At 38.9% G+C, this 19,487-nt stretch overlaps 2 protein-coding genes across 2 annotated transcripts; one reads left to right on the top strand and one right to left on the bottom strand.

The window, feature by feature from the left end:
- Positions 1 to 2,511: 2,511 nt before the first annotated feature.
- Positions 2,512 to 10,042, top strand: LOC105391651 (organic cation transporter protein). The gene is made up of 7 exons (XM_011563163.3): positions 2,512 to 3,018; positions 3,729 to 3,930; positions 4,607 to 4,707; positions 6,204 to 6,355; positions 7,721 to 8,347; positions 9,297 to 9,478; positions 9,818 to 10,042. Exons 1-7 carry the CDS (start codon positions 2,840 to 2,842, stop codon positions 10,040 to 10,042), a joined length of 1,668 nt encoding a protein of 555 aa, XP_011561465.3. The 5' UTR covers positions 2,512 to 2,839.
- A 2,516-nt stretch (positions 10,043 to 12,558) lies between these two features.
- On the bottom strand, positions 12,559 to 18,861 carry LOC105391652 (glutathione S-transferase 2-like). The gene is given in 5 exon segments (NM_001309076.1): positions 12,559 to 12,912; positions 13,725 to 13,867; positions 14,727 to 14,894; positions 17,424 to 17,565; positions 18,811 to 18,861. Coding segments are annotated over 4 exon segments (615 nt in total). The 5' UTR covers positions 17,557 to 17,565; positions 18,811 to 18,861; the 3' UTR covers positions 12,559 to 12,741.
- Positions 18,862 to 19,487: the final 626 nt, after the last annotated feature.

Consider the following 19,487-nt stretch of genomic DNA (forward strand, 5'->3'; position numbering starts at 1 on the left):
TAAAAGTATTTTTTAATTTTTATCCCAAAGAAAATGTGAATTCAAATGTGCCAAATTAAATTTACGTTTTTTTTTATTTTTTCGTTAACATTATATTTAAGATTTGCTACATTATGATATTTACTTAAGTATTAGTTATAAGAGAGTTTTAAGACACATGATTTCTTTTTACTTCGAGTCGCTGAATCAGAGGTGCTTATTTTTAGTGATATTAGGTACTGCATTGAGTGTGTCTTCAGAAAATATGTCACATGCATTAGCTTCCTAGTATTTTTAATCATTGTAAAACACTACATTACATACCTATTCCTATACAGGGTTATTGGTAAGTAGACCAGATCCTTTCAAGAGGTCATAGAGGAAGGCATTTGCAGTCGATTGAACCCAATAATGCATTATCCTAAACTTAACAATTTCTAAGATATTTAATATTTAAGGTTTTTTTTTAATTTTTTGCAAAAATTTCATGCTTAAAACCGAAAATAAAAAAAACTAGCCACATTACAATATTTTTTTTGGTTGTTTTGCATAAGTAACACCATAATAAACTAATTGAAATAATGAAATGTGCATTATTCGACTTAAATTAAACATAATACCTCAAAATAGTTAAACATTTTGAAAAAATATTCAAAACGCAAAAACAAATAAATTAAATTAAAAAAGAATTTCATATGACATTTTTTTGTGCACTTCAGCTAAAAAATATGGTCAACTAATGAGCTTTCAAACAAGATAATTCAATATCAAATCGATTAAGGTATCACCGAGATATGGCCAAAACAACCAGCACAGACGGACAAAATTCGACAGGAAAACTAACAAAATTAGCCCAATTTAAAGGTAAAAAATGTAATTGTTTTCACTCCTGTTGACTTTAGTATGGAAACCCCCGCTGAGTTTTCTCCGCTTTCTCTGGTTGTTTTGGCTATACCTTGGTGATACCTTAATCGATTTGATATTGAATTATCTTGTTTGAAAGCTCATTAGTTGACCATGTTTTTAAGCTGAAGTGTTTGAAAGCTCATTAGTTGACCATGTTTTTAAGCTGAAGTGCACAAAAAAATGTCATATGAAATTCTTTTTTAATTTAATTTATTTGTTTTTGCATTTTGAATATTTTTTCAAAATGTTAAACTATTTTGAGGTATTATGTCTAATTTAAGTCGAATAATGTACATTAGATTATTTCAATTAGTTTATTAAGGTGTTACTTATGAAAAACAACAAAAAAAATATTGAAATGTGGCTAGTTTTTTTTTTATTTTCTGTTTTAAGCATGAAATTTTGGCAAAAAATAAAAAAACCTTAAATATTAAATATCTTAGAAATGGTTAAGTTTAGGATAATGCATTATTAGGTTTAATCGACAGGAAATACCTTCCTCTATGACCTCCTGAAAGGATCTGGTCTACTTACCAATAACCCTGTATATGTTATAATCCACGCCAATAATGAAAAAAATCATCAAATCAGTTTTCAGAACAATGAGTGCTTATTTTTATACAAGTTAGAAATGTATTATACATATTCATTACAAATACTTACCGAGATGAAATTACTGACATACCCTATGCATATTTTTGTGACAAAGTACTTATTAAGTTAGCCCAAAGATTTGCTTACCAATTTATTAATTGTTTATTATAGTTTTGGGTGTATCCGCGGGTCTCTCTAGTTCACAAAAAACTAATTTTCAGATCGTTGCTGCGCTAACCCCGACTCTATCTCGGTGCATTACGTACACGTTGCGACTGCAGCTCTCGTTTATTAGTTTTTTATCAAGCTAGAAAGATCCTCTTGAACTTTATACATATAGGGCCTTACCACAAAAACTTAGACAGTATTTAACAGGTGTTTAGCGCTGTCAAACGCCTACAAAATCGGCCAAATTTTGTTTTAAACACTTGTTAAACAGTGTTTAAAGTTTGATAGTGTTAAAACGAAACCAGATTCGTGCCTTGTAATTAAGTGCTAAGGAGTATTGTTTAAATTTTTCAGAAATTTGTATTAAGTACTTATTAAAATTATGTTAGAGATAGACGAAACTGAAAAAAATATTATTTACTTAATCGGTAACGTGAGAAAAATATTTAACATTAAATTTATTTACCTGCCTTAAACAATTGTAATTTGTAACTTTTTAATAAAGTTTTTTTTTATTATTATGCACTATATGTTTTACTTCTAGAAATGTGCATTGGTCAACTTCAGTGGATCGATCCTGTGACATAACTCCGGTCCTGTGATTGATTAAATTTATAAAAATCCACTTTTATCTAAGTAAGTATTATTAGGTATGAAGGGCTTATTATTTTTTGGGTACTAAGTATCTACCTATATCTTATACTTATTTATACAACTTTTCTTAGCGCAAATCCATATGCACATGTCTAAGATGATAAAATAAGACAAATATAGGAACCTGTTACACATTTATATTAAAATCTCTACATACATATCAATTCAGTGTTTGACAGTGATTAATTTAGCAACAATTATTACCTCATTATCATAACGCAAATAACAAGTTTAGCTAAATATACATTTGTATAGCCTTTAAGCCTCAGACACACTGGCGCGATTTTATAACAGTCCTTAGTTGCAAAAGGGGAAAGAACCACATTTAATAACTTATCGTACCTGTCGTACGAATGGGTGCCTTTGTGTGACAAAGGCTTTATTAACCATAATCAAATCTCGGTATTTAGAATACAGCATCTTAACAAACTGGTTGTGTTGTGACGGGTCGTCTCGGGCAAATTTTACACAAATACTTACCATTTCAATATTAATAATAAAATACTTATTTTAGTGCCTGTGATATTCAACCTTGACCATGAAGGGGAAAAGTGAGGAAAACCTCGAGAAACAAGGAAAAGTGATAGATCTGTCTAACATTTTGAATTACTTCGGGAGGTACCAGTATGTTCAGTTCTTCCTGGCATGTTTCCCGGCCATGTTCGTCAATCTCATCAACATCAACTTCGTGTTTCTCGCTGGAGATGTCAATTATAGGTAAGTTTAGAAACCTTTTAGTAGGAAAAGAGGTGTCACAAGTTGAGTATGATGTGATGAGTTGTGATCTGGCTGTGGCCCTGCTGTAATAGTAATATGTGAGACAGGTCTATCATATGCGGATTATTTTTCGATTCTTAGAGAGATGGTTTATACCCAATTAGTTTAGCCATTCAGAAGACACAGCCAAGGCATGGCTCTGTTGCCATTATCCTTCCTGGTTTTGACAGCAATTACACATTTGAGTTTATATGCTTTTATGACACAGTATCAGTGATCATTGGGAAGATCCCCATCTGTATCCAAGAACCCTTAAAATTCATTGACATTGCAACAAAAATGTGCACAAGCACGGTTAAAGGTGCTACATTTCAAATGCCATCCACAACAAACCGGCATCCGGAAAAATAAAGAAGCTCTGTTTTTAACAAAACCGGCTTCAAAACTAGAATATCAAACACGATCGGGGCGATCAATCGTTTTTACTGTCACATGTGTTTATGAATGGCCAAAGTAGTTTTTTTGTGCCAGGTATATTAGTATTTACAAACATGTAAGTATGTACAACACCTATATTACATAGATTACATACCTACCTTTACAGGGTTTAAAAAATAATACGTAAAAAACCTCACCATAAATTAAAATATTTTAATTGTAGGTGCTTCTATGAAAATCCTATATCTATGTATTCCATCTATCTCTTCAAGATGCAAGATCCCCGAGTGCGATACCTCACCCCCCTTCGACCAGCACCCCCCGTGGTGGCCCGACGCTGCCATAGACCGGTGCTCCCGCCCTATGCTAGACCCGGCATCCTTCTCCGGAGTCTGTAGTAACACCAGCTTCACGGGCGCAGTGGAGGCCTGCACCGAGTGGGTCTACGAGAATAATAGCACTATGATCGCTGATGTAAGTTTGGAATGTTAAGCGTTGAGTAGTACAGAATGTTGTTTTTCTCCTTTAGAGAGACTAAGTCCAGCTGTGGATGATTATGGGATGATAATGATGGTGGTGCTTTACACAAACTGAAGTACCTCTACTAAGTACAAACAGCAGGTTTGTCAGGCAACTATGCAACGAAATAGATGTCCATCACTTGGCTTTACATAAGACAGCTTACACAGAACTCATCTAGGTACCTTATATAATTATGTAAGTAGGTAATTATTCACGGCCGCTGCACCCTGAGCAGTCAGCGACTGAGGCTAATCTGACTGGCTAATCCTTATCCTTCCACACTATACACGCTATTCAAGCTGTAGTGTTTATAAATCACAGACTCGGTACAAGATCCGGCTAATCATTTAAGGGCACCGTAGCTAAGGCGGTAGTGAAGCTGCTTCCGAAGCTTGTGGCCGCGGGTTCGAATCCCGCCCAGGGCAAACATCTGTGTTGTGTCACATGAGCAGTTGTGTTTAAGTATTTATCTACAATCTCAATAATATCAAGCTATCTACATAGGTACTTGTATCATATAGCATCAGCTGTCCGACACCCATATCACAGGCTCTGCCTAGTTTGGGTTCGGATGGCCGTGTGTGAGATATCCCCACTTATTTATTTATTTATGATGTTTCCCCTCCAGCTCGACCTGGCGTGTCAGCCGTGGAAGGCGAGCCTGGTGGGCACGGTGCACAACTTTGGGACCATGACGTCCATGCTGATCGCTGGGTGGATGTCCGACAGGTGAGTCTGTGTTCAGCTAATGAGCGAGCACTTCTGTATGTGTTGGGTTATATGATGCAGAATAGATGCCGCATGATGAAACACCCGTTGCTGTAGACGAGTTGTTGAGTGGAGAGTGTGGAGACTACTGGAGACTACGAATACATGGGACTCATTAAGATATACGTTTAAGGAAATAGGTATACTAACTGTTCCATGCCAATATATCTATGAAAATATTATGTATGTTCGTAAAAACTTAAATTCATTTAGTAAAGTAGGAGCCACTCACGGTATTGAGACCAGAAACAAAAATAAGTTGCTTTTCCCCACACTCAGACTTTCGAAAACAAACACATCATTCATGGGGAACTGTATACGTTTTTATAATAAATTATCAAATGAAGCAATATTCAAAAATTCAAAATTCAAATTCAAAATATTTTATTTCGTAAACTTACATACTAGTTACAATAGTTGATGGGGCATCCTTTTAAGTATAAAGTACCTGTGCCAGGATACCCCGCTCTTCCATATACTAAGTACATTTTAAATAGTTTACGATAGTTTTAAACTATGTAGTTATTTACATTCAAATTTAGACTATAAAGATAAAGAAGATTAGATAAGAAGTTGCAATAAACCTTACTGAGCAAAAATTTAAGAATTATGTTAAAGCTACATTATGTAGTAAAGCTTACTATAGTATAAATGATTATTTAAACGACAAAAACGCGTGGTCTTGTCCACCTCAGCTAAGGCTATTGAAAAAATGAAATGGATATAGGTACTTAAGTAAAATTGTAGGTACTAGATATAAGTAAAAATTGTAATAGATATATAAGGAAAAAGTTGAAAAGATGCTCGAGGAGTTTCTTTCGCCATTTCTTTCCTTCTCAATGACGGGGCCTTTGTGAAATGGTGGTAGATGACTATCGACAAATAATTGTAAAATTTTACGTCGATTAAACCATTTGAATTTGAATTTGAATTTGGGACGCCCTTCAGCCCGCTAGATTGACGACCTTATAGCCGGTATTATATTCACTCTACTTAGTGTGTATAGAGAGTGTGTAGAGCTCATTGGGAGAAACCTGCTATGTCCAGCAGTGAACGATTACGGGTTGATCATGATGAGCCAAAATCAGATCAACCCGATTGGCAAGCGTTATGCTTTCGTTTGTTCAGTGGAATTATGTTATCTGTGTCCAACAGTGGACAGCTACAGGATGATAATGAATGATGATGAGTCAAAACCACAAGAGCTAGCACGCGGCGCATTTAAGACGTGACAAGAGTTATGCATCGCGCTCACTCACATCGCGCAGCCTCAAGAGCGACCGCGACGGAGAAATTTTGTCATGTCTTAATTATTGCCTCCAGTGCTATAGCCCTTCAGATGTACCTACACGACTGAAATTCGTTTTACTTTTCTTTCATCGACAGCCACGCTTTACCCCTCTTTTGTCTTAGATTTCTCAAGACGGCTTGTACTTTTGTCCCTCTTAAATCTTCAGATTTGGCCGCAAGCCAGCGCTGATCGTGTGCGCCATCGCCGGCTGCGTGGGGCATCTGAAGCCCTTCGCGACCTCCTACTACATGTACATAGCCGTGGAGTACCTCGAGTCCTTCGTCTCTGGAGGGGCCAACGCTGCTGCTATGATGTCCAGTAAGTGAGATAGAGTGAGATAGAGTGATATTCTAGTTGGGGTTCACCAACCCGAACTAGGCCAGCGTGGTGGACTAGGCCTAAAAACCCTTCATTGGACGGAGACCCGTGCCCCAGCAGTGGGGACGTGACTGATATTCTAAACTGTTGTACATATTCTGCGATGTGCCTTTTCCATTTGCTGACTGGAACTGCATAAGCCAGTTTTGTATAAGGAAAACAATAGCAAAATCATAACTTTTTTTTAATAATGTACTTAAAGGACATAAGTATGTTGAGTTTATGTTTATGTTTAGAAAAGGTCAAGGAGAACCTCGATTAGTTACTTAATAAGTTTCCGTACTCATGAATCATATGTTTTGTTGTGATAGTTAGCATGTACCCGTTAGAACTGTTTATTTTTCGCTACTATCAAATCTTACATACATTCCTTATCCGGTAGTCGAAATACTTACTATTTTATGCAAAAAATGGTAGATGGCACACATGTAGCTTTTACGGCACTTACATACGGTCCTTTAAAATTGAGCCTGGTGCTTTCTGTAATGTAAACTATTAAAAACTTGATTTAAAGTTACAATCTGCGCAATTTGATATTATTTTTATGGAAAAATTGGCAGGAAATCATAATGGATTTCATACATATACCTAATCGATCCAGCATTAATACGCTTTTAATGACTTAGATCATTGTCTTACATACGGATTAGCTAATTAATTACATAAGCAAACATAAACAACACCCTAGCATGAATGTACGCTGTGGAATTTTATCAGTGGATGACCAGCCCCCGTATTTTGTAACTTTTTGAGAGTTAGCAACCGGTGATAATTGGTATCAACTTAGAGACTTTTTAACCGAAAACACCAAAAATCTTAGTGAAAGAAATATGCAAGAAGCCTACCAATATATCCTTACATTCAACATAAACGTTTGTGAAATCAGATAAGTCAGTAAAAAGTTATTAATTAATAATGCTCTAAGTTGTCAGCCATTTTATACCAACCAACCCCACTCGGAGTTACATAATACGGGGGCTGAAGGCAGGTCTAGAAAGGCTAGTAGTGACAAAAGTTTTGCATCGCGCTCACTCACATCGCGCAGCCTCAAGAGCAAGCGCGACGGAGAATTTTTGTCATGTCTTAAATGCGTTAATAGTAGTATATATGTATGTAGAATAACATCCCAAAATGGAGAGGAAAACGCAATTTCAGATGTCGCCGTAGGCCGGTTTCCCCAGTTCTAATTTGAGAACTTGGTTTTCTTCCCCATTTATAACACATAATCATAATTATAATATAGAGTACCTAAATATCGAAAAATCTCAAAATCTATGTTCAATAGAACTTTTTTTTTCTTTCCAGTGATCGAAATATCCGGCCCGAAGTACCGTTTGCTGGCGGGCGTGATATTCGCGTACGCCGTGTACCTCGGCGAGTTCATCTTCGCCATCGCCGCCATGTACATCCAGGACTGGAAGACCCTGGCCCGGGTCATCTACACGCCTCCGCTCTTCTTCATCACCTACATCTACTTCATCAAGGAGAGCCCACGCTGGCAGATCCTCAACAGCAAAACCGAAGACGCGAAGAAGGCCCTCAAACTCATAGCCGAAATGAACCACATCAACATCTCTCAGGAAGAACTAGCGAAGTTGGATGACCAGGAATTAAAGCAGAAATTCAACATGGAAGGGTACACGAAGAAGGAGAGTTTGAAGAAGATTTTCGGTTCGCGGGAGATTCTGAAGCGTCTGATAACGGCGTTCATGTGCCGTTTCTCGGCCAGCTTCGTCTACTACGGGCTGATGATCAACTCGGTGTACCTCCCAGGGAACAAGTACACTAACTTCATGCTGGCCACAGTGATGTCGTTCCCTGGCGAGCTGGTGGCGTTGTATCTGATGAACAAGTTCGGGAGGAAGAAGCCGCTGATATGTGGCTTTCTACTGAGCGGGCTGTTCTGCGTTGTCACGGGGTATATTCCAACTGGTAAGTTTCTTTCTGGACCAATTTCACTATACCTACATAATTGCCTATACAACCTCAAGACGTTTAAGTTTTTTGGGGTTATTTAACAAAAATTAATTCATATGACTACTTACTGCTATCCCTGACGATCCAAGCAGCCATTAACTTTCCGAACTGAGGGTGCTTTTCCACCAGAGATGTGCTATGCTACGATGCTATGGATGCGTTTGATATCCACCAATCATATTATTGGTTAATCATAGCTTAGCACTGGTGGAAACGGATTCAACTAAGATATGTTTTTTGTATGGAATGATGCGTGCTATGGATGTGTGCTATGAATGCGTGCTATGGATATGTGCTATGGACCATCGCGAGTGGTGTAGCTATGGCGCCGCCGCCCCCGTCGTTTCCCTACTATCGATACATAGCATAGCTCGAGATGCGCATCTTTCTCGCACAGCTACTTTGCGGCGGCGCATCTTCGTAGCGCATCTTCCTCGCACAGCTACCTAGCGTAGTATTGGTGGAAACGGTCACATATTTTCGTAGCGTAGATATCACATCTTCGCAGCATAGCTGCATAGCACATCTCTGGTGGAAAAGCACCCTAAGGATGCTACTACATATTACCTACGGTCAGCTGCATAAGTCGTTATACACGTCTGTACCTTGTCAAACTGACGAACCGTCAATATTTACCCGACTGCCGAAGGAGGAGGGTAATGTTTTTCAATGAATGGATAAACGGTTTCAGATTGACAAGGTACAAGAGTGTATAGCTACTTATGCAGCTGACTGTACCTATACAATACATCCAGAATGAATTTAGACAGGTTTCCCCATGATATTCTGTTTTTGCGTAACATCATTAACTACTACATACATGTATACAAAGAAACATATCTTCATGCAATGTCGCCGAATCAAACTTCAACCTTCTATCTATCCTCTAATCTATTCCTTCCAGAATACAAATGGGCAACGATCACGTGCTTCCTGCTAGGCAAGATGATCATAGCCGTCTGCTTCACGGGCGCCGTGACGTACGTGATGGAGCTGTTCCCGACCAGCGCGCGCGGCTGTCTGCTGGGCGTGGGCGCCTTCGCGTCGCGCCTGGGCTCCATGCTGGCGCCCCTCACGCCGCTACTGGTGAGTGTATGACCAGCGCGCGGCTGCCTGCTGGAAAGCACCACTGACTACTGAAGCTTTACAAAACAAACGAAGCAGAACGTCTGGCTACGCTGGACTACAACTAAACCTTATACGGCCGATCGTTTCGTTTTGCGGGTTTGTTGCTTCTTTGATAATTCATCTTCTTCTTCAAGTGTCATCTCTTTAGAGAGTTTGGCAATTTACCTGCTGATTTCCGTATTGGAAAACGAGGCGCTTTAAATGCTCTGCCAGTAGGCATACTCAGCTCAAAGAAACAACCAACAACAACATTCCATCAGAGGAGTTTACAACTAAACCCTGAACCTTCCTTTCCAGATGACAGTCTCCCCAGTGCTACCCTCTATATTCTTCGGAGGATCCGCGATACTGTCCGGGTTCCTTCTGACCAGGACCCCAGAGACCAAGGATGTCCCACTACTGGACACCATAGACCAGGTCAACGCTTCGGCCAAGAAGAGGAAACAGGACAAAGAAAACCTCAAAGCAGGCATAGAGAACTATGCGTACCGCAGTGATAGTAGTTACACGCATGAACAGTAGTTAAGTAAGGCTGTTTTCATACTACCGAGCATCACGCTGCGTTTTGCGTGAATCAACATATTGAACGCTCGTAGATGCGTTTTGGTCTTAGACAGTTTTTGTGTGTTGGACTGCGCGTGTTTTTTGTTGCAGCTTGATGCGTGGCAATGTGAGATGAGAACCGCTGGTATAAGCGTCTACCTTCAGCATCATTCTCAACGTGCACATATAAAAAATCACACAAAGTCCACTTCATCTTCACGGCATCACCGACGCCGTTTCTCCATATACATTTATGACAATTCGTTAGGTGAACCTTTAAAGTTTTCTACAGGACATGGGCCTAACCCAAGACTGGAAAGTTATTGCCATAATCTCCACACTTACAGTATTGTGCAAATTAATGTGAACACGAGTGAAAATTTGAAAAAAATACATTTATTAGTTCTAAAATAAAAAAAAACAGAGATGTATTAATACCATTTAGGTTATTTTAATAAAAAATGTGTCCTCCCTGGCTTTTATACTTTTTCAACACGTTTTGGCATAGAATCGATATGATTTTATCAGTTTTCTGATATACTGGTCTAAAAAAACTTGTATGGATTACAGCGTCAATCATTTTAGTTTTTCTTGTGCAATCCGTTTTACGACGTCTAATTTTCACGATGGCCCAATTATTTTCAATGGGATTAAGTGCCGGTGAGTTCTCTGGCCATCCAAAGGCATGATGTCTTGTTGTCCTTGAAATATTTAACCATAAACTTAGTCTTAGAATCGTGGCATGGAGCCGAATTTTGTCGAAAAACTTATCGAACGTTATCATCAAATTTTCTTAGTTTTACTTCTAATCTCTGTTCTAGCAAGTCACTGTAATGTAGCAAGTCCATCCTCCCTTCGATGGGAACAAGTCATCCGGTACCTATATAAGAAAAACAGCCCCAAACTAAGAAAAGTTGATGCTATAACGGTCAATAAGTTTTTCATCAAAATTCGGCTCCATGCCACGTGATTATGCTTAAATATTTCACGGAAAACAAGATATCATGCCTTTGGATGGCCAGAGAACTCATCGGTACTTAATCCCATTGAAAATAAGTGGGCCATCGTGAAAGTTAGACTTCGTAAAACGGATTACACAAGAAAATCTAAAATGATTGAGGCTGTAATTCATACAAGTTTTTTAGACCAGTAAATATCAGAAAACTGTTAAAACCTTGTCGATTCTATGCCAAAACGTTTTGATGAAGTTATACGAGCCAAGGAAGACACATTTTCTATTAAAACAACTTAAATTGTATTAATATATCTCTGTTTTTTTTATTATAGAACTAATAAATGTATTTTTTTCAAATTTTTACTTGTGTTCACATTAATTTGCACAATACTGTAGCAGGTGGGTAATTAGAATTAGATTATTGTACTTAACTACTTATAAATTATAAAGATAAGTATTTAAATAAGAAATTAAATAATAGTTAATCATTTTGGTTATCTGTTCTGTTTTCCCTGTTTTGAACGTACAGAGTTTGTTTTGTGGACGAGATAATAGTAAGATAACTGTAATATTAAGATAGTAACATAATAAGATAAAATGAATGACACACCTAATTGCTATAGTGTTGCATAATATTATGTCAAGACAAGAATCAAGATAGGAAGGTACGATACGATTGGTATGTAGGTAAGGTAGATACACAGATGGTAGATATACTTATGTGTTTTCGATGGGTTGTCATTCATTTTTTAGGGTTCCGTAGCCAAAATGGCAAAAACGGAACCCTTATAGTTTCGTCATGTCCGTCTGTCCGTCTGTCCGTCTGTCCGTCTGTCACAGCCGATTTACTCGGAAACTATAAGTACTACAGTGATGAAATTTGATGGGAATATGTGTTGTATGAACCGCTACAAAAATATGACACTAAATAGTAAAAAAAAGAATTGGGGGTGGGGCCCCCCATACATGTAACTGAGGGATGAAATTTTTTTTTTCGATGTACATACCCGTGTGGGGTATCAATGGAAAGGTCTTTTAAAATGATATAAAGTTTTCTAAAAAACATTTTTCTTAAAGTGAACGGTTTTTGAGATATCAGCTCTCAAAGTCGTAAAAAGTATGTCCCCCCCCCTCTATTTTTATAACTACGGGGTATAAAATTCTAAAAAAAATAGAGGTGATGCATGCTAATTAACTCTTTCAACGATTTTTGGTTTGATCAAAGTATCTCTTATAGTTTTTGAGATAGGTTGATTTAACTGTAATTTTGCTGCTACGGAACCCTTTGTGCGCGAGTCCGACTCGCACTTGGCCGGTTTTTTATCAGTTATCATTATCACCAAAGAAGTGATGGGAATGCACAAAAGGAGTGATGTGAACGATAACAACTGTAATCTTGCTGTTTTAGCAATCAATTTTGCAAGATGAATTCATTTTAACAAAATTTACGTCTTTTGTATGGAAAATATTTGATAGAAATGAATAAATAATATGCCCAAAGTAAGTAAAAATATAAGTACTTTTACGGAAATCCTTTTATGTTTATTTTCACATTTAAAATACACGAAATACACATTTAACATACAATACAAAACCTAAATATTAGATATTATATGCAACACTTTTAAAATCGTATTAAAATACACAATTTCAAACACGACATTTCGAGTATACATATACACTCTTATAACAGCCAATCAGATTACAATAGCAATTTCGCTTTTCAGAAGTCAGTTTTGGGTGCGGCGTCAGCGAATGCCTTGACCTTGGGCAGGCTGTAGACGGTTTCGTAAACCTTCGCGAACCCAGGGTACTGCTGGTCAAGATCAGGCCTCCTCAGCATGACCTTCATGTAGTCGTACACGCCCGCGAAGTAGAAGTCAGCCCAGGTCAGCTGAAAATATAAATTGAAATTGGTTTAGGGATAAGCAGGTACAGATGACGATTGTAGGGATCTTTGAATGGTGGACCTCTCTGATTCCACTGAAAAGGTCATTAAAATTAACCATTTTAAAGCGGAGATTGTTTAAAGTTGAGCATTCGATTCTGCTGATTAGCTTTTATCTCTTATCGTGTACATCGGTGAATCATATCATCAAGGATGCAACCGATTGTAACTTCAGATACATTATTCATGGAAATATCAACTAGATATCTTGCTAAGGCTACGTTGCACACCCTAAAACCTTCGAGTAGTACACGTATTATTTATTATGATGGAGAGCTCTGCATTTACATGGTGTTACAAGACATAATCGGATTCGCCAGTTACTATTCAGAGTACAAGAGAGTAGCAAAGAGTCGCTGATGTCGGATACGACGAAGAGGACATCACATAAATATAAACATGTAGGGACATCTCACATACGGCTATCCGATCACAAGCTAGTGGACACTTTAATATGATATAACTACACAGATACATACTAGCATTAACACCCAAAACCTGAGCCCGTAGCATAAATTTTCATCGTGAACGTGAAGTAAAATTCATAATATGAAAATTTTAGTTCTGCTACCGACTGCCTGGGGCGTTGTTCATATTTTCATACAAAACGATCACGATTCACGATGGAAATTTATGCTACGGGTTCAGAGTGCAAATCTCTTTTGTTAAACAAATATCTGCATCGGCCGGGGATCTAAACCGGGATGAAACCGGGACCTTTTCTGTTTTAATTACTTATAAATTCCCTGAAACCTCACCTTGTTGGCCGCCAGGTGGCCGTTGTTCCTCTGCACTATGTCGTGGAGCTTCCCCAGCAGGTCCGGGTACACGGTCTGGCTGTAGGTCTCGTGGCGCTTCTCCTTCACCTTCTCGTCTTCTTCGTAGTGGACCTGGGCGGCCTCTGAGGGTTGGAGAGGGAGAGGTTATAGCACAGAGCAATAGTACAGAGCGAGAGGCAATGTCGGAAGGGGTTGGAGAGAGAAAGGTTATAGTGCAGAACAACAGTAGAGAGGGACAGAGGAAATGTCGGAAGATGGTATTTGCTGATGATGACGTGTACTACTCGTGCGAATTAACTGTGCACCTCACTGACAAAAACCAAAGGTCATATTTACTAGCTTTGGCGTACCCGGCGTGACCCCTGGCTCTTGCTGGCCTGGTGCACAGTTAATTCGAACGAGTTATAATGAGAATGTTGATATAACACACACGCATTATACTATTTCTGCAAAGCATTGTTATCGCGCAGAAGCGATAATGATGGCGTAAACAAAAGGAGGCCTATACCCAACAATGGGCGATAGAATCAGGAAATCGGGTGAACCAATTTTCTATGAAATTTTCCATTTAGTAAGCTGATTCTCCGGACTACCAAGTAGGCTACTTTTTTTTAAAAAGAAGGCAAAAGCTATTGTATCTTACTAATACATATTATAAAGTTTGTGAGTGTGTGTTTGTTTGTTACTTCTTCACGTCAAAACGGCTGAACCGATTTTAATGAAATTTGGTATGGAGTTAGCTGACACCCTGGATTAACACATAGGCTACTCTTTACCCGGATTTCCCACTAGAAAACCTCTTAAGGGAAGCTCGAGGGCAAAAGTTAGTCTATCTACTTATCAGTTTTTTATACTTAATAGTACCTTGTTTTCAGTTTTTTGTGTATTCTATTATATCATTTTCTATTTGTATTTGGTGTGTGTGCAGTGCACTGAATAAACGTTTGTCTTTCTTTCTTTCTATGATAAAATGGTACTCACTGGCGCGGATGTCGTTGAAGAAGTCGACAGCTTCGTCAATCTCGAAGTTCTGCTCCGCATCAGCGCCGGTGAGGCCGTACCGGGACGCCAGGTAGCGGCAGATGGCGGCGCTCTGGGCGTACTGCTTGCCGTCGATCTCGAGGATCGGCATCTGACCGTACTTGGTCTCTGGGGAGGAACGGAGTTGGCATTACTTACATGTAAGGTCCCCGCACATTATAACAACTCCACGCCAACGCGGCAGCAACTCTACTCACTCTCCTTTAGTTTTTCTAGACATTTAGTGTACGATGCGTAGGTAATGGTATGTTGTACACTACTTTATACTTAATCATTTTTTGAAATTAAACCTTGAACATATGACACAGGGCTTGAATATCAATGTCTAGCATAGAGTCGAGTCACTGAGTTGTTATTATGTGCGAAGACCTTTATACGGAAGGCCCAGCGCGGGGCGCAAGACGTGACAGTTTTCACTTTCCGTCGCATTTCGCTCTCGAAGACTCGCGATGTAAACTTTTGTCACGTCTTGGCGTGCGCGTCTTGGGCCCCGTGCTAGGCTTTAAGGTGTACCTAAAGGTGAAAGATAGACTGGGGTGGAAAACTGTTGTGTCTGCCCTCTGCCCACTAGGGGGACATAGGATACCATGCCAAGAAGAAGAAAGAAGTACCTAAAGGTACAGTGGCAGTGGCAGCAAAGAAACCTCACCCCCTTTTAGTAGCAATGCCTCTCTAAGGAGAATCAGGTTTCTGTTCGTAGGTACCTACACATCCGAAATGACATTTATAAGTAAGTAAATATATGACTTGTTATTAGCAACAACTTTTTGTTAGCTAGTTATACGACCTTGGACTTGGAATATTTACGAAACGTATAAAAAGTGATACCTATGCCTACTTGATTTGACTTGATTGCTTCTCGATAATCTCGATGCAACTATTTTTATAAATAACAATACATAAAATTGTATAAGCACCTACCTACTTATAATAGGTACCTAAGTAAATTTAATGTAAATTACCTACCTACCTAAGTAAAACACTTTATCGATTGATGGTACGACATGACGACCATCGGCATCGGTTGTTTGCAGAGTTGTTTGATATTCATTACTTTAATAGCTATTGTAGCAAGGTCACCTAATGTCACCCCTCCCCTTCCCTACCCGCGGTAGAAAGAGTTGTGTTGTGGGTATGCACAAGTCAGGTGATACAGGGTGAAATTTTATCATTGTAAGGTCATCGGATCCAATATGTATATACTGAACTACTGTAGGTAGCATTCTGCAAGCTCTCTGATGGAGTTGCATCTTGAGATTTGTACTTCATCGAACGTTGACATTAGAAGTGGCTAGATAAGGAAGGAAAGGAAATTAGGAAATTGTACTTAAGTACCTATATCATCACGACCTATCATCATGCTGGGGCACGGGTCTCCTTCCAATGAAGGAAGGGTTTAGACCTAGTCCTATGTACTTAAGTATATCAGTAACTATTTACATATATTTTTAAAATTCCTAGGGAGATAACTCTAAAACTGAATACCTTATGTAGTATAAAGGAACCAGTTGATTCGAAAATGAATTATCTTGAAGCTTATTGTTTATCTTTTACAACCTTAAGTTAAATTACTATCTGAACTGAAGACTCTTGTTGGGTTGGGCTGATAATGATAATATTTCAAAGAAATGATAAGACTAACAGTAAACCGTTTCTATGTGTAACTGTGAGTAATAAATATGATGCAATACAGTAGGTAGGTACTTATTCTATCTCAGCTCGGTTCACGTACTTAACTTAAATTGAATTTTTTTCAACACTGATAAAACTTTATCCTACTTATATCATCTCGCGCGCCTTGCCTCCTTATTGTCATCTAATTAGGTGTAAATTAGCGAAAACCATTTTTGTTGCTGCACAGAATTTTTTGGTCAGAAGTCTGAGTCACCCCCTCTCGGCTTATTGCACAACTTTTGCAACATCGTATACCTAATCTACTTTACTTAGATATATATGTATATCTCAAATCTGTCTGTACGCAGCTTGGGTAGTTAGGTACACCTTCCATACAAAAAATCGCATTCTCCATTTGTGTCATGCCGTCATGCCATCTTATTGGTCACAAGTCACATCTAGCGTCAACTGAAGCCTATTCTAATCTTATATTCTTTATTTTTCTTTATATTCTTTAGTTTATTCTTAGGCCAAAGAGAAGGGCAACCAACCCGTTTCCGTTGGTCCAACGACATAAAAAAGGTAACTGGACCACACTGGATGTGTGTGGCACGGGACCGTAGGACGTGGCGTAACATGGAGGGACCTAGGGTCTAGTACAGTACGTCTAGTATAGGTATAGCACATCTAGTACAGTAAGTACGTCTAGTACAGGGTTGATAGTTGGTTGGAAACTATAAACGTTTACGTTTTCACGCATACAAAGTGACGCCTCTAGCGGAAACTATCATGAAACTTTTGACAGATCGTGTTACTATGCAGGCAGAAGAAGACCAAAACTGCTTTATCTTTCGTAAAATGCAAAGCCCGTACCAAGCGTGCCTATTGCCTATGCAGTCTGTACCAAGATGTTTTTTTTAATCTATTTGTATGTACAATTTTAAAAACTCCGCCTGTATACTTTTAGGCGCAGGCGACCGTACTTAGGGACTTTGATTTCACCTAGTTGATGAATACACTTACTGGGCTTGAACTCGGGCCAGCTCTCCTTGTCGACGCGGATGTCCTGGAACTCCTGTCCCCCGTAGGCCAGCAGCAGCCGGGGCCCCTCGCCCAGAGCCTTGATCGGGAAGTAGTAGAACTTTACCACCGGCATTGTGAGCAGCTGAAATTTATCAGTAAAGGTCGTTAATACGACTTATGGAAATACTGCTATTTAGGTTTATTAAGCACGTTTAAGTAACAGTTTATTAGAAACCATGAGACACGTGAAGATGGAGCGGAGGAGCGGACGGTTTTCTAGAACAGGAAAAGATGGCGCTTCTAGCACAGATTAGAGAGCCTATCCATAGAGAAAATAATCTACGATAGCCTATCTATGTGGCTTGATGTGGTTTCTAGCAGGAACTAACCATAGACATAGATTACTTGACAAAGGGTGCGTTCCATTCTAATATATAGGTAGTGCCACAAACTTATCTGTTCCGGTGACAGCTCAAATAAATCTCTAATATTTCTTAATTCTTTAAGATTTTAAGTTTGCTCGTATTGTTATTTCGCTCTTGCGGTGTTAATAAACCCATCTAATGTTTTAAAATATTTGTATATTAGTAAGTAATGAGATATGGATCAATTTAGTTCGCTGTCACCGGAACAAAACAAACAAACATAACTATTTTATTGCTTTCAACGTGTCTCCACAAGGGAAAGCGTCACCTTTCGACATCGTACGCAACGGACGCATCGCATTCAAAATTCTTAGTAGGTAGGTACTTATATAAATTCACACAACTGCGTCCATTGCACTTCATCGGCATTGTCGACGCCGCGCCGTTTTAATGGGTATATTTTATGAAAATCCGATTGTCCGACACATACGGTCAGGTGCAGAGGAGACCTGACCCCCCTCTCATAGTAGCAATGTTTCTGAGAGGGGTCTTTCTGCCCTTTACTGTACCTAGGTACGATACCGATAGATTGACGCTTACCGGCGGCTTACCGTAAAATAACACTTTGTGAATTAAGCCCTGAGTCGGCAAGGGTGTTAAATAAAATATAACAATCGTGTCTAGTCATATTTTATTCAACACCTGTCTAGTGTCTACTGTCTAAATACTTATTCATTTCATGGCAACAGTAACAGGATCAATCGAGAACATGATAATGAAATTCATACAAATAAGTAAATATTATTCTTATGTAGGTAGGTGCGAGTTCACACAGACACGTCTATGTGCCGGCCGGCACTAAAAACACACATTCCATTGGATTAACTACTTTGACTTGATTTTCGGCTACATGGATGCAGTAAATATTTCATACTTTAATTGATTATTGCATCCGTGTTACAGGCTTGTTACAGGTAAGGTACGCTTACATTGAGAAAAAAGAACTTCAATAAGGTACTCACATTTTTATCCAATAACTGAATTTCAACACTTCGACGACCGTTCGGCTGCGCGGCTGCGACAGAATATTCTTGCTCGAAGCCGGCCGGCTATGCGTCTGTGTGGGTGAACTAGAATTAACTGTAGTGTTGTGCCTCCGATATCGATTGTCAATCTATCGATATGTACGATCGCCTGCGCCTAAAAGTATATAGGCGGAGTTTTTAAAATAGCGATCTCAAGCTCACATGCTGCTCAATCACATCCACATAAACACCACTGCTACTACTACACACATCACACACAACACGTCCCCGGATTTATAACAGATGTAGCTGGTAGCTGGTCCCATCATTCTTCATATAGGGATCGCCATTTTAAAAACTCCGTCTGTATACTTTTAGGAGCAGGCGACCGTACGCACAATGATTGTACAGTAATCGATCATTTAAGACAACAGTCTAGTAACAACTAGGGCTAGCTAGCGTCGCCAATGGGAAGCATTCTTAGAAAAATAGAACCACTTGGCGCCAGTGACTGCTTCATACATTGGCCACTGCATTTTTTTTATTGACTACTACCGACATATACGTACTTACTTGCGTTTTTTTTTTCATTATGGGCTGTCAGAAAGTCAGCTGTGTAGTTTAAAATAGGTATCTAAGCATACTCACATAAGTTCACATAACTACTTACATAA

Source organism: Plutella xylostella, chromosome 3 (assembly GCF_932276165.1).
Source record: "Plutella xylostella chromosome 3, ilPluXylo3.1, whole genome shotgun sequence".
NCBI lineage: Eukaryota > Metazoa > Arthropoda > Insecta > Lepidoptera > Plutellidae > Plutella > Plutella xylostella.

Bases quoted from the DNA above. Each gene is read 5' to 3' on its own strand.
- LOC105391651 (XM_011563163.3), top strand. From the start codon at position 2,840: ATGAAGGGGAAAAGTGAGGAAAACCTCGAGAAACAAGGAAAAGTGATA. The intron at 3,931-4,606 runs GTAAGTTTGGAA...TTTCCCCTCCAG, and splicing joins ATAGCACTATGATCGCTGAT to CTCGACCTGGCGTGTCAGCC. The intron at 6,356-7,720 runs GTAAGTGAGATA...TTTTCTTTCCAG, and splicing joins CGCTGCTGCTATGATGTCCA to TGATCGAAATATCCGGCCCG.